General features: G+C 33.1%; 1 protein-coding gene and 1 pseudogene across 1 annotated transcript; both read left to right on the forward strand.

Annotated features, from left to right (window-relative positions):
- Positions 1 to 13,282: 13,282 nt before the first annotated feature.
- On the forward strand, positions 13,283 to 14,211 carry LOC148586661 (cytochrome P450 71D9 pseudogene; annotated as a pseudogene).
- A 366-nt stretch (positions 14,212 to 14,577) lies between these two features.
- Positions 14,578 to 15,162, forward strand: LOC148586662 (cytochrome P450 71D10-like). Its single transcript, XM_088514594.1, has one exon. It carries the CDS (start codon positions 14,581 to 14,583, stop codon positions 15,160 to 15,162), a length of 582 nt encoding a protein of 193 aa, XP_088370720.1. The 5' UTR covers positions 14,578 to 14,580.
- The last annotated feature ends 428 nt before the right edge of the window (positions 15,163 to 15,590 follow it).

The raw sequence follows: 15,590 nt of genomic DNA on the forward strand, positions 1-15,590 counted from the left end.
AAAATTTTTGAACCTTCACAAGACACCAAACAGCAACCGAAACGCCAGAAACAATGGCCCCAAATTCTGAGGAAAAAGCAACCAAAGCGAAAGGAATTCAAAAAAGAACGACATAGGGGGAGAAAAAGAAACGGAAATTCAGGCTCTTACCTTGTTGTCGCGCGCTGATTTTCCCTCTGCTCGAAACAGAGCTCACATCCGAAGCCACGGTGAAACGAGAACGAGAGGCTGTATTTTCGGAAGGGGTGGGGGGTGAAACGGCAGCTGTTAATATTCGCAGGGGGATGGGTTTAGTCGTTCAGGAGAAGCCACGGAGATGGGGAGCGGGCTGGAGGATTTTGAGAAGCTGGGGATAAACGGATGCTGCGCACGGACTTGTTTGGGAGAAATAAAATCAAGGGCAAAAGTGTAAAGACATATAAGGAAAAAGACAAACACAGTGTTGAGGCCTGGGTCAAGGCTGTTGCCAAACACCTCCTTAATGACTTTAAGACATCCCAAACACTCTTCCTTCTTCGTTCTTGTTTCTTTTTGGGCACTTCCTTCTTTATTCTTGAACTTGAAGATTGAAGTAAGTTTCTCTTTCTTTGTTCTAGAATTTCTTTTCTTCTTCTTTTCTGAGCTTGTTCTTGAAAGACTTGAAGGCTGATTTTCCTTCTTTGTTCAATTGTTCATCTAGGTTTTAATTTACTAAGGACTCTAAACAGTGAAGATTGAAACAGCAGCAACAAATTTGCTGGTCGAACGTCAATAGCTGAAGGATCCTAGGGGTGCCCCTGAATTAGTGGTGGAGAGTTTTGAGGGTGGGCAAGTTAAGGGCAAACAAATTATTGTTGTTTCTGCACTCAGTATGGGCGTCAGATTTGGGTATGTACATAAGTTCAAAAGTTCCATTTCCAAAGGTTTTCCACCACAATTTTTGCAATTTCTTCCATCCAAACACACAAAAATTTTATTGTACAAGAAAATAAAAAAGTTTTTTCAAGTTTTAGAAGAGTTTCTTACAGGGGAAAAGGCCATGGTGGGTAGCGGCGCTACTACTTCGTGCTGGGACTCGTCCATTGTGGTGGGCGGCGACAGTAGTGGGCGGGAAAGGGGAAAGGGCCGGTGCAGGTGGGAGAGGGTGGGAGAGGCGGGAGATGTTGCAGAGAGGGACGGAAAATGAAATAAGCTTTACGTGTGGGTTTACTTTTACGTGTGGATTTAGTTTTTGATATATATATATATATATATATATATATATATATATATATATATATATATATATTAAATAGTTAACCCAGGTTGGGTTAACCCAAGGTAAATGCGGACGGATTGCTGATATAATGCTGCTCCGTAGCATTACTCAACAAAATACCATTCACCTAACCCTAAACACCAATTCGGATCCTGAAATTTTTTGGGGACTTTTATTTTATGAAATTCTAGATCGTAGTTATTTATTTTCATTTAAGAGTCATTATTTTTAAGGAGAAGTTCAATCAGCTGTGAATTACGCTTAATGAAGCAGAAGTCATTAGTTTGAATCCTCTCTCCTCATTCCCTTGTGTGGATATGTCAAAAAAAAAAAAAAAAAACCATTATCCTACCACCTTTCTCAGTACTAATAAAATATTTAATGATATTAATATTTTATTATTTTATTATAAAATAATAAAATACACGTGTCCCATTATTATTTTATTATTTTATTAGTAGTAAGACACGTGACAGGATAATGGCTCTTTAATGAAAATAGATGGCCTGGATCTGAAATTTTAGAAACTAGAATTCCCCTAAGAATTCCAAGGGATTGGGATCCCCCTAAATACAAGTCCATAATGCTAATTACTTTATTATTCTTAATGAGCCCTTTAATTTCTCTTTATTTTATTTTATTTTTTATAAAAAGAAATAGATGTAAATGTACCACATAAACAAAAATATTAGAAGATGAACACTTCAAAATATCTTCCTTGAATTTTCACTCTTTTTGACACAACCTCCTTAAAAGTTTAAAAAACGATTTCTAACTTTTAATTTCTTTAAATTATCTTATTCTGTTAATTTTTTTCAACGTTTCCAAAATATCTATTTTTTATAATATTACTTTTTTTCCTATTCAACACGGAAGAAGGAAAAAGGGGGTTACATTTCTGTTTACTTCTTCTTAGGATTGAAGATTAGGGTCAATATCATTAATTAAGACTATTCCGTGGCAGGAATAGTATTGAAATCCCTTTATGAAAGCATTTGGTTGATGTTTGTTTCCTGAGAAAGTTATGCATCCACTTTATGAATTATTGAAACTTATATGGCAAATTTCTTTCTTTTTTTTTTTATTAAAAAAATAAAAAAATAGTTGACTCTTTCATTAATCAAGAGGATCATTGGACGAATATATTGTCGGTTTGGTCTACCGCTAGTGGTCAATTGACTTTATCTACGTGGTTGAAAAAACGACTATTTTTGCTTCTAGATCCATCTTGGAGATTCATACGCTTATCTACAATGATTTTGTGGGTTTTTTTTTTTTTTTTTTTATGGGCACAATTTATTATGTTTTTTGGCTCGACGAATAATTTAATTTGTTTAGGAATTTTAGAAATTTCACATTGATGGAATTTACAATGGAGATGAAAAATCTTGTATTTTTAATTCAAATTAATCTTATAGACTTTTTCATTCGTTTTAACTCAACCCCGTCACCCACCACCGTATTAAGACAAGAGTTACAATAATTCAAAAGACAAAAAACTTAACTCAAGAGAAAAAAAAGTTACAAATTATAAAATAAGTTTATAGTTGTTAATGTAAAAATAGAAAATACTTATAACGTTTATACTCTTTCTGTATAAATAGAGTATTGTAACTTTGTCTCTTGAATTCTAGCAATTCTGTTCTTTGTCTTTTGAGTTATTGGAACTCTTGTTTCAATACACTGAACCTTTCAGGCTCTCACCTACCTCTGAACCCTCAATATCAAAGTTGCTTATAACACGACACGAGAGCCGATATGAAACCGGTGCAAAAAACAATAGCATTGCTCTTTCGTAAATTAGATAATTATATTATAAAAAATTAAGAAATCAAAATAATACAGTAGGTGTAATGATTATATAGTGACTAATTAGATTATTATACTATTGTAAATGCTAATTGGATTATTGAGCTCATATAAGATTATTCAGCTTGCATTTTGTCAGAATCCTACTCACATCGGATGGTGATGGTGATGGTAGGGAGAAGTGACTACTGTGTGGATAATGACAAGAACACTTGTCGCCACTGTAAAAAACAGTGGCATGTTTGGTGACGGTGAAAGACTATTAATCCAAAAATTTAACTCTCAATGTTTTTATTTTTTATATTAATTATTTTATTATTATTATTCAAATAAAAAAAAATCACTATAAAATATATATTTTTTTTTTCATACTAAACATTATTAATTTTGTGGAGAAACTTCAGAAAACCCTTTTAAACTTTCAGCTAATTTGAAAAACCTCCTTCTAAATTTTTAAAACTCTCATTTAGGCCCCCTGAACTTTAGTTTTCTCTCACTTTGGACCCTTTTAACATTAAACTACGTCGTTTTGGGCTGGGTAAGTGTTGTAATTTTATGACACAAAATGACGTAGTTTAATGTTAAAAGAATTCAAAGTGAGAGAAAACCAAAGTTCAGGAGGCCTAAATGAGAGTTTTGAAAATTCAGGGGTTTTTTTCAAATTAGCTGAAAGTTCATGGGGGCTTTCTGAAATTTTTCCTAATTTTTTTCACATTAATCAATTTTTGCTACAAAAAAGTGCCAAAAAAGCCCAAAGGCTTTTACCAAACAGAAAAGAGTAATATTAGTACTAAATAGCATTTATCATTGAAAATTATGTGAAATTTGAAATTTTGAAGTAAATTATTATACGACTTTTATATAATAAGGGTAAAGTAATATAAAAATCAGCTATTAATTTTCTTTTTTTAAAAACCCTTGTTAATCCAAAAGTTAATTTTCATGGTTATGTTATTCGAGTAGAATAATAATCATAATACAGTCTATTAGTGAATTGTTTGGGATTAAATTTTTTAAAAAAAATTGTGAATTGAACTCGTAGACACATTTGCGTTTTTCAAATCGAAAAACGCAAATAAGGGAGTGTACGATTTGAAGGCCAAACACTTAGTTGTGTTTTTAAATATCACATTTTCAATTTTTTACTTTTAAATCGCACTTTTAAAATTACAAATATATATAAATTGACCCAAAATAGTATTACTTTAAAATCTTACTTCAAAATCATTTTTTTCTTAACTAGCATAAAATGATTTTAATGCAATGCATTTGACCCATTTGGCCCAAAATGTGATTCATGCACTGCATTACTCAAATTGCAATAATATTTATACGAATCTTTTCAAACTTTAGCAATGGATTTATATAAATAAAAAATGTTCAGTCATGATCATAAACGTACAATCAGTCATTTCATTATCAGTTCGATTTATCTTTCTCTCTTTTTTTTCCCTTATATTATTAATATTTATCCTCTTCTTTCTTTTCTTTTCTTTTTTTTTTCCTTATATTATTAAGGTGACCATAACCATTTAAATTTGGTCAAAGGAGAGTGACATATCAACACGTGCCACCATTTCAATATTTGTTGCTCATGTCATGTGTAGCTGAATTTTGTGGGCGGACTTTGTGAAATTCGATGGGCATTAAATGAAAATTGACTTCCTCTCAACCAATTTGAGGCCACATTTGATCTCCATTGCCTCTTTGATAGCGAGCTTTGTTAAAGTTTTTCATATTTTTAAAGTTGATTTTAGGTGTGAAGCTCTTTTTTCTAGACACTATAAAGATAAAGAAGAAGGAATTTTTTGACGGATCTACAATAATTCACTTTTTTTCACGTTATTAATTAGTGACATATCAACATGGGCGATGCCACCATTTCAATATGTGTTGCTCAAGTAATGTGTAGTCGAATTTTGTGGGTAGACTTTGTGAAACTTGATGGTCATTAAATGAAAATTGACTAGTTTTTTGGGTGCCTCTCAACCAATTTGAGGCCTCATTTGATCTCCATTGCCTCTTTGATAGCGAGCTTTGTCGAAGTTTTTCATACTTTCAAAGTTGATTTTAGGTGTGAAACCCGTTTTTCTAAACACTTCAAAAAAAAAAAAAAAAAAAGACTTTTAGACGTATCTACAATAATTCACTTTTTTCCACATTATTAATTAGTGATGTGTCAACATGGGTAGTGCCACCATTTCAATATGTGTTGCTCATGCAATGTGTAGTTGAATTTTGTGGGCGGACCCTGTGTAATTGATGGGCACTAAATGAAAATTGACTAGTTTTTTGGGTAGCTCTCAACCAATTTGTGGCCTCATTTGATCTCCATTGCCTCTTTGATGGCGAGATTTGTTGAAGTTTTTCATACTTTCAAAGTTGATTTTAGGTGTAAAACCCTTTTTTAAACACTACCAAAAAAAAAAAAAATGACTTTTTGACGTATCTACAATAATCTACTTTTTTTCACGTTATTAATTAGTGACGTGTCAACATGGGCAGTGCCGCCATTTCAATATGTGTTGCTCATGCAATGTGTAGTTGAATTTTGTGGGCGGACTTGTGAAATTGATGGGCACTAAATGAAAATTGACTAGTTTTTTGGGTGCCTCTCAACCAATTTGTGGCCTCATTTGATCTCCATTGCCTCTTTGATAGCGAGCTTTGTTGAAGTTTTTCATACATTCAAAGTTAATTATAGGTGTCAAACCCTTTTTTTCTAAACACTACAAAAAAATAAATTGACGTGTTTGCACTAACCTGCTTTTGTTCACATTACTAATTAGTGACGTGACAAAGAGTGTCATATCAATAAAAACTTTATTGACGTGTTAAATTTGTCACGTGTAATCACATGCATGAACTGTGAGATTTATGAAAAATTTACTCTCTTTTAGTTCACAGCATGTGTAAGAAGTTGTGTTAAAAACAAGTACACCTCAGTTGTTGTGGCCCTTCATTGATGTGTTAAGTTAAGCAGCTTGATTTCCTCTGTGTTGGGTAGCTCTTGGAGAAAGAAACAGTGTATTTTGTATGTGGACGAATCTAGTACTCATAAGAGAATTTATTGGGCTAACTTTATTTTATATAGGTGAGAGTATGGGCTTCTTTTCTGTAGTCCAAAAATGGCTCAACCCATTTATGAGCCAAAAAAAAGAAATAAATAAATACAACAATCTTCTACTTGGACAACATAAGTCATTCAATTGCAAATTAAAAAACAAATGCTAACAAGCATCTCAAAATATAAAAGAAATGTGTTAAATATGAGAACTCTCTAGTCCTTTTTATAGCATTACTCAAAACTTATTAGGACTCCGATGTCAGGACGGTTACTTGACGGCCATCTAACAATTGAGCGCTGCAAAGCTTTTTAGAGCTTCAAACAAGCAACGTTATGACGTTCATCTGACGATAAGCATAAAAACTACAAAATATAAATCTTTTTTTTTCACACCAAATACTTAGGTGATGAAGAGATTATACAAGCAGAGTTTTGTACACCTAACATAATTCATTAGAAACTCCAATATAGAAAAATAGTACTCTTCTGAATATTTCATGTTAGCCTCTTAAACTGATCAAACACCTTAATAATAACAGCTAAAGATTTCACATCATCTGATTAACATTAAGAAATCATCTGCAAAACGAAAATGAGTGATATGTAAATTTGAACAAACTTGCTCCCTCCACTGCCTTAGTCATTAACTTTGTCAAAACCTCCATTATATATAACAAAGAGATAAGGTGACAATTTATCACCCTGACGCAAATCTTTTTTTTTCCTTTGAAGAAACCAAGTAGACAAAGGGACGTTAGTAATGCTATAACAACTTAGGGAAAAACGTTAGCTACATCGGCGTTAACACCTTAAAAGGACTAATCAATTTGAAAATTTCCTATAATTTTTTATAAAGCTCAATGAATGATGAAACCCAATTAAGAGAGTCATACACTTAATTCTCTTAATTTCATAATTAATGTCTACTTTCAAAGTGCATCTAGCTTTCCATTTCTCTTTCTCTTTACCTTTGGAACAAGTGTAATGATTGTTACATTTACCTCTCCCAAAAGCTTACACCATTTGCAAACAAATTCTTTATTGCTTCAATCACATCAAATGGAAAGATAGGCCAAGCCTTCTGATTGAGCAATAGCTACTACTATCTGAGAGTTGGAAATATGTGCTTAATTGCACTATCTTTTTTTCCTTCTAAGCAGTGCTTGCACTATCTGATTCTGCATATTTTCTTCTTCCTACCCAAAATGACGTCATTGAGATCCAAGTAGATTTTGGTTTATCTGGTTAGGTTCCTCCACTTTTACCCATTACTGTTGATAATAAAAGATTCAACTGAACTAAGTCTCATGATTTTTTCCTTCGCATTGAAGAGTTTTCCACGTAAAAATTTAGTATCTTGCTTGTGGGTGCTTGATTTAATTATTTCTGCAATGTTTGTGAGCTAATTTTGGGGCTAAAAGTTGTTATTAGCCTATTTGATTTGCAAAAAGTAAAAAATAAACAGCTATGTATTTGTCATTAGCACTCACCCTAACACAAAGCACCTACAAAGTGAACAAAGAAGCCGGCCCTAGGTTTAGACAAAACCTAGAAAGAAAAAACTGTGCTCCCTCCTCTTTCCCCTCCCCCTACTCCCCTCTTCCTTCTTACCCCTCCTTTTTTTTTTTTTTATGCTACAGTGTCTCCATCCGCTGGTTTTTTATTGTTTTTTTGTTGTTTTTTAATAAGGGTTTGACTTCTCCTTAGATCTGTTTTCATAAGTGATCTTTGGGGTGAAGGTTTTTGTCTTGACCTTTGGGTCAAGGAGGATTAGTTTCAACGTGAGAATTTTGCTCTTATAGCCGAGAAATAAAAGTTGGGAAGATGAGTTGTCTATGTATTAGTTTGAGTCTGTCTAGAACATATAATTTATCAGAGCTATATGCTCTTGATCTTTTTTCAATGAATGAATATGAAAGATTCTTCTTAAAAAAAAAAAAAAAACACACACACACACACACACAAAGCACCTGCATCCCTTTTCTTTAAAAAAAAATTTGACCTATGATTTTAATTTTTCTAATCACATCCTTTAAGTAGCCGATTATTCTAATAATATAGCACGTTAATTTGTTCAAGATGCTATCATTCTGGCGAGAAAATTGGAAACAAAGGATGATCATTCAAAAACAGAGGGAGTATTGGTGTATTCAAAGCCACGAAAGAATTGGCCGCATCAACAAAAGATCCGGCAAATACCATATTTAAGTTTTTTAAGGTAATCAACGACGTTAACTCCTCTTCAAATTTTATGTGTCTTTCTCGCTCTCTATCCGCTATCCATTATGCTGAAAGGAAAGAATCAATTTTGATGGGTTTAATGCTTCTTTTGCAAGCCGTTTGGCCGCGCTATTCAGAGTCCGCTAGACATGGTTGACCTTCCAACAATGTAGAGAGTTCAAAACCCCCCTAGTTTCATCAATAAGATGTCCATACTGGCTCAAATTTTCTCTCTCTTTTTTCAGCGCCCTACACCACTCGAAGAGTACTACCCTAAAAAATCCCAATTCTCGACCAAAATTTATAGCTGACAGATATTAAATTAACAGTTATTCTAAAAGCTTAAGCTTATAGGAAGAAGTAAATGTAATCACTTAGGCCCCGTTTGGTTCGCGGATTAGACCCTTGGATTGGACTAGCTAACACTAGGTATAGCTAGTCCTTTGTTTGGTAACACTCTATTCCTAGGAATAGTTATTCCCATGGGATTACTAATCCTATATACACGGGGTTAGCTAAGCCACTAAAAAACGAGTGGCTTAGCTAATCATTTCCTGTGGGATTAAAATTATCGTGTAAATTGCCCACAAAAACCCCACCCTTCTAGCACCCACATCTCTCAAGGAGACTCTGCAAAACGATCTCCATCTCTCAAAGAGCAACGATCTCTCTTCTCTGCGCAAGCGATCTCTCTCCCCTTCTCTTCTCTTCGATTTCTCTTCTTTGTTTCTTGGTTATTTCATTCTCTCTCTATTTCTTGGATTTTTTTTTTTCTCTGTAACGTTTCTCTGTTTTTTTTTTTTTTTCTTTTGATTCTCTGTATCGTTTCTCTTTGATTCTGTTTAGGCTTTTTTTTTTTAAAAAAAAAAAAAATTTAAAAAAAAAAAATTTTATTTATTTTTATTCTGTTTCTCCATCTCTCTTTTTCTATATTTTCTCAGTTTGATTTTTAATTCAATTATATATATATAACCTATGTTCAAGCGTACAACCTTTGTTCAAGCGTATATATATATACACACACACGCTTGAACACAGGTTATTCATACCTGTTCAAGCGTGTGTGTGTATATATATGTACCCAAAACGTTTCTGAGTTTTTTTTATTTTTCTTCTATTTTTTTTATTTCTTTTGATTCTTTGTATTGTTTCTCTTTGATTCTGTTTAGGGTTTTTTTTTTTTTTTTTTTAATTCTGTTTCTCCATCTCTCTTTCTCTATACTTTCTTAGTGTGATTTTTAATTCAGTTATATATATATATATATATATATATATATATATATATATATATATATATAAAATTATATATACATGACATAACTAAAAAAAAAAAATTATAGTAAAATTGTTTATGTTTCAAAAAAAAAAAAAAAGAATGAAAGTCCTTAATAATATAAATTGTATTTATATTATAAGGGTATTTTAGAAAATAAGATCATAATACAATTTCATTCACCAACATATTGCACTGTACCAAACAAAGGAATAGGATTAGGTAATCTATTCCAACGTTACAACCAAACAAAGGAATAGGACTAGCTAATCTATTCCCAGTGGTAGCTAATCCCAGTGATAGCTAATCCTTTTCCAATGGACTAGACAATCCGCGAACCAAACGAGGCCTTAATCATTACTTTAACATTCCCCCCTCACGTGTGAGCTCAAACTCATTTTCAATAGGTGAAGCCCACAAGGCCGGCTCAATGTATTTGGGGGCCTTAGGCGAAATTTTGAAGTTGGACCTTATTTTTTTTAATATTTAAATATTAATTAAATAATATTTATTTTAATAATATTATTATATTTTTATAATATTATTATTATTTTCATTCTCATTGTTGTTTCATAACTTTTAAGTTTAACTTTTAACTAGTTGCCCAAAAAATTGATGTGGCATACTTGTTTTTTTGGGTTAATTGGTCTTATTTCACAATGGGTTTATTATATTGTGGCCTTATTTTAGAAGCCTTAAATTTTTATAGGAAAAAATTTTGGGCCTTATTTAAAAAATAAAAAAATAAAAAAATTAGGCCTTAACTTAAAATAAAATTTTTAAAAAAATTTAGGCCTTATTAAAAAAAATTTTGGGCCTTATTAACAGGGGGCCCTAGGCGGTCTCAGTGGCCTAGCCATTGAGCCGGCCCTAGAAGCCCAACATGTAGAGTATTTTTGATTGAAATGACAGAGTCAAGGTTCGATCCCAGAACCTTTGGATCTGATACCATATTAAATTATCAGTTATCTCAAAAGCTTAAGCTTACAGGTAGAAGTAAATTTAATCACTTAATCATTACTTTAACACTCCCCATGTGAGCTCAAACTACAAAGAGAAAGTTTGAATTTAGAACTTTTGTTTTTAATACCATGATACTCCAACACTACTGATAAAATATTGATTAAATGATTGAATTCATCAATTCTTCTCTACTTAAAGTTTTAAAATAAGTAGTAATTTATTCATTCCACATACTCTTACTAATTCAAAAGCTCATTTTCATCCTTTTTTTTTTTTTTTTTTTTTTTTGTAACATCATTTTCATCTCAATTGCACAACAATTTACTAAATAATGATATTAATCATTCCTTCAAAGTTGAAACACCATTGAAGACCATGAACCCAAAGCTTTGAATCCTTCTTCTCCGCAAAACACATTGAAAACCCCACTTAACACGCACTTTACACACTTTCCACAAAAACACGTTGCGACCATTTTGCACAAAAACACAAACTCCACGCGTTCTTACTACGTTTTTTGTGTTGCCATTAGTGGAGTGCGGACCAATCATTGGTCAACTGCTGACTGACACCTGTTTGCAATTTTGCAGAGAAGGGTCCGGTCCGGTCCACGGTCTTTGCCGAAATATATTTTTAATATTTGCAGTTTAGTACCAAAATATGAAATACGCAAAGCAGACTCACAGAATCTGCATTGTACTTCACGTTGTTGACACGAACGTACGTGTTAGTCAACAACGTTTAAAAAATAAAATAATTAGTTTAGTCTAGTGATGATAGACCGTATATATATGGTTAGAGCATCACACCAAGTTTATTAATTAAAATAGTTAGCCAACAACATTTATTTATCTTACCTAACTACTCTTATTATTATTATTATTTTTTGTTTTTCAAAAGCACACTCAACCTCATTTTAATTATTTACTTTTATTTTAAACCATTTCTTTATTCTTTCTCTAATATTCATATTTTTTATTGTTTATCTTATCATAACGTTCATATTGAAAAAATAAAATAAAATGAGGGACCAGTGTGTTTAAGGTTTTTTTTTTTTAAATAATATTTACGTAGAATCAGAATAATACTCAAAAGAATCGTAATATTTCTTTATTTTTTAAAAAATATTTATCTTATTTTAACGTAATAAAATATGTATATACGAGTGTAGGAGAGCCTCGATTGGAGTTGCTAAGTGTTAGATCAATCCGAATAACTGTGGAACAGATGACGTACCCCTGTCCTATTATTTTACTGAGTGTTAATCCATTTTTATTTATTTATTTTGCATTTGATAGTTACTTTAATTTAAAAATAAGAAGAAAACAAAAGGCCACCAACCGGAACTAAGTACGTAGCTGGATTTTTTCTACTTTACACAAATATTAAAAGCATTTCTTTTCTCTAGAATGACTTTGCACCCTTCCCTCTACGCATAAAACTCTTATTATTTAATTAGCCCCAACGCCATAATAATTTATTAATGTTAGGCCGGACATTGACGCCGGTGGCCGGTCTATTATCATGAGTCATGACCTTAAATATTATCATACTCAACTGCCGCTGTCCACCATCTTCCGCCGGTTGGGACCAAACTCCCTATATCCTTATTTTATATAAACTAAACCTGACTTTCTTCATTTATGTTTTGTTACGGGAAGGTGCGGAAGTATGATTTTTTTTTTTTAAGGAGATGGACAGACTTATATAAATACAAAAATACATAGATACACATAATATCTTTAGATGCGTATAATTTGTGTGTGATTATATAAAATAAAAGCATAAAAGTATTACATTTAATCTCATGGCATCACAAACACATAATAGTATAAATAATTAGCAAAATAAAATAAACACGATCTATAGGGTTCAAGAAAAATGGTGCATTTGAGTATATACTCTTTTTTTCTTCTAACAATTTCGTGAAACTCTAAATAACAATAATGCTAAGAGTCGAGCCAAATAATAGTAACTAATTGTTGGTTAAAAGCCACTCAAAGAACCCAAATCATTTAACTTTTTCTTTTATATATTCAATTAAAATTTCAAACCAAATTGAACTTCTAGTTAAAAGCGAACTAGAATATGAAGGAAAACAAAATAAATGGGATATTTTATGTTTTTTATGTTGAAAAAGGGGGTAAACAAAAAAAAGAATTAAAAGGGGACAAAAATATTATTTGGAGGGGAACATAAAAAAAAAGAATTAAAATGGGTCACAAATATTCTTTTGGGGGATAAAAATATTATTTTGAGAAGATAAATTTATAAAATGGGTATATTTTAAGCAAATTTGTAAAAACTTTGAAAGACAGAAAATAAAAATTTTAACAAAGACAAAGTAGCCAGGGAATGGAGAAATGCTACATGCACTACAGTGAAAATCACTATTAAATTTTAGATTTGATGGTAATTTTTACTATCATATCAAGAAGTGTACTTAAGAGTAAGCATTTAAAAGTGTACGTAGCATTTCTCCGGGAAAGGGCATCAACAATATGCCGCTCTTTCTAGTAGGAAGAATTTAGGATACCAATCAAGTAGAAGACAAACCAGAAATCAAGATACAAGGCTCCACAGAAGGCATAAATATGGAAGCATGAGAGAAGCAGTAATTCTCATCCACAGTTCTAACTAGCTACTTTCCTCGCATGGAGCTCCAAATGTTCAGTAATTCTCATCCACAGCTCTAACTAGCTACTTTCCTCACATGGAGCTCCAAATGTTCCCCTTTCCTATCCTGCTCACCTTCTTTCTCTTTATCTTTGCAGCACTGAAAATAAGCAAGAGATCATCCAAAACCAACTCAACCTCAAATCTACCCCCAGGGCCATGGAAGCTTCCTATCATAGGAAACTTGCACCAGTTGGTTGGCTCTCTTCCCCATCGTGCATTGAGAGACCTTGCCAAGATACATGGTCCTCTCATGTATCTTCAGCTGGGAGAAGTTCCCACCATTGCAGTTTCATCTCCAGAGTTAGCCAAAGAGGTGATGAAAACCCATGATTCTAACTTTGCAACAAGGCCTAGCATTCTAGCTTCAGAAATCATGTCTTATGATTCTGCAGACATTGTCTTTGCTCGATATGGCAATTACTGGAGACAACTAAGAAAAATTTGTGTCTAGAGCTTTTAAGCTCAAAACGTGTTGAATCTTTCCGACCAATTAGAGAAGAAGAGCTGTCAAACCTCATCAAATGGATTGCTTCAAAAGCAGGATCTTCTATCAATCTTACAGAGAAATTGTTTTCAACCATGTCTGTCATTACTGCAAGGGCAGCCTTTGGTAAGCAATGCAAAGATAAAGACAAATTCCTGTCGGCTGTGCTGGAAGTTTTTATGGTGGCTGGAGGTTTCGAAATTGCAGATGTCTTTCCTTCTGTGAAACTGCTTCATCTGATCAATGGGATGAGGATAAAACTTGAGAGGTTGCATCAAGTAGCTGACAGCGTGCTGGAAAACATCATCAATGAACATAAAGAGGCCAAGGCAAAAACAAAATCAGGAGAGGCTGCTGCAGCCATAGAAGATTTGGTAGATGTTCTCTTAACCTTTCAGGAGCACGGTGGCAGTGAGTTTTCCTTAACTAACGACAACATCAAAGCTGTAATCCTGGTAATTATATTCACCTTTTGCTGATATCATGATTTTGTACTTCCACCGAATTTTGATTTGATTACCATAATTATCATTATCTTCACTGACCCCAATTATCCTATAAATTCGAGTTTTTTGTATCATAAACTTCATCAAAAAATAAGAGTAAGATATAGTTCTTTTGAGCTCTTCCCTAATGATGGATGTACGTGTCTAATACCGAACAATCCGTAAATCTTTATCTCCTTGTGTTCTCTTTCTTCTTTCTCTCAGAACCTACTTGGAGTGATCACTCAGATATCTTTCTTTCTATTGATTTAAAGGGATTTTTTTTTGGAAGTGCATGATTCAAACTTCATTGATCCCTTTCAGGACATGTTCAGTGCTGGGAGTGAGACATCAGCCACAACCATGACTTGGGGAATGGCAGAAATGATTAAGAATCCCACAGTGATGAAGAAGGCACAAACTGAGGTGAGAGAAGTCTTCAATAGAAATGGGAAGGCCGATGAAATAGCCATGAATGAGATGAAGTATTTGAAGTTGGTTGTTAAGGAGACCCTGAGATTACACCCTCCTGCTCCTCTGCTAGTTCCTAGAGAATCTAGAGAGAGGTGTGAAATTAATGGGTATGAAATTCCTGTCAAAACTAAAGTCATTGTTAATGCTTGGGCAATTGGAAGAGACCCCAAATATTGGAATGAACCTGAGAAGTTTGATCCAGAGAGATTCCTTGATAACCCTATAGATTATAAGGGGACAAATTTCGAATTTATCCCATTTGGAGCAGGGAGGAGGATTTGCCCAGGGATGACATTTGGGCTTGTCAGTGTTGAGTTTGCACTTGCAATGTTTTTGTACCATTTTGATTGGAAACTTCCTAATGGAATGAAGCATGAAGACATGGACATGGCTGAGACCTCAGGCCTCACAGCTAGAAGAAAAGCAGATCTGCACTTGATTCCCACTCCATATTATCCGGTTGCCAGTTGAATAATTATGCTCAAGAATGGAAGATATATAGATGTTTCATTGCTCTTTGGATCTTTATCATAGCCATATCATGTACAAATCTATTGCAATGTGTTATGGGATTTCTTTGAGTTAAATAATGCATTGCTAATAAAGGTGACCAGTGTATTAAAAAATGCTATAGGGTGTTGGTGACATATGAAGCAAGAGAACTGCTACATGCCTAGGTGAAGTACATTAAAAACATCATACAGCTATCTTGTTCTGCCAAAGACAAACCAGCAGCATATGTCAGGATCTCCCTATGGTCCCAAAACCAGCAGCATACCGTCAGCAGCTATTTTGTTTTACTTGAACTACCACCCGTTTTGAAAAGACTCCTTAAATTTCAAAAACTCTTAATTTAATCCTATGCAATTTCAAAAAAAATATGAACATGCAAATACAGT

This window comes from Corylus avellana, chromosome 3 (genome assembly GCF_965113065.1).
Source record: "Corylus avellana chromosome 3, dhCorAvel1.hap1.2, whole genome shotgun sequence".
Lineage (NCBI taxonomy): Eukaryota > Viridiplantae > Streptophyta > Magnoliopsida > Fagales > Betulaceae > Corylus > Corylus avellana.

Excerpts from the sequence above, each read along its gene's own strand:
- LOC148586662 (XM_088514594.1), top strand. The coding sequence starts at position 14,581 with ATGACTTGGGGAATGGCAGAAATGATTAAGAATCCCACAGTGATGAAG.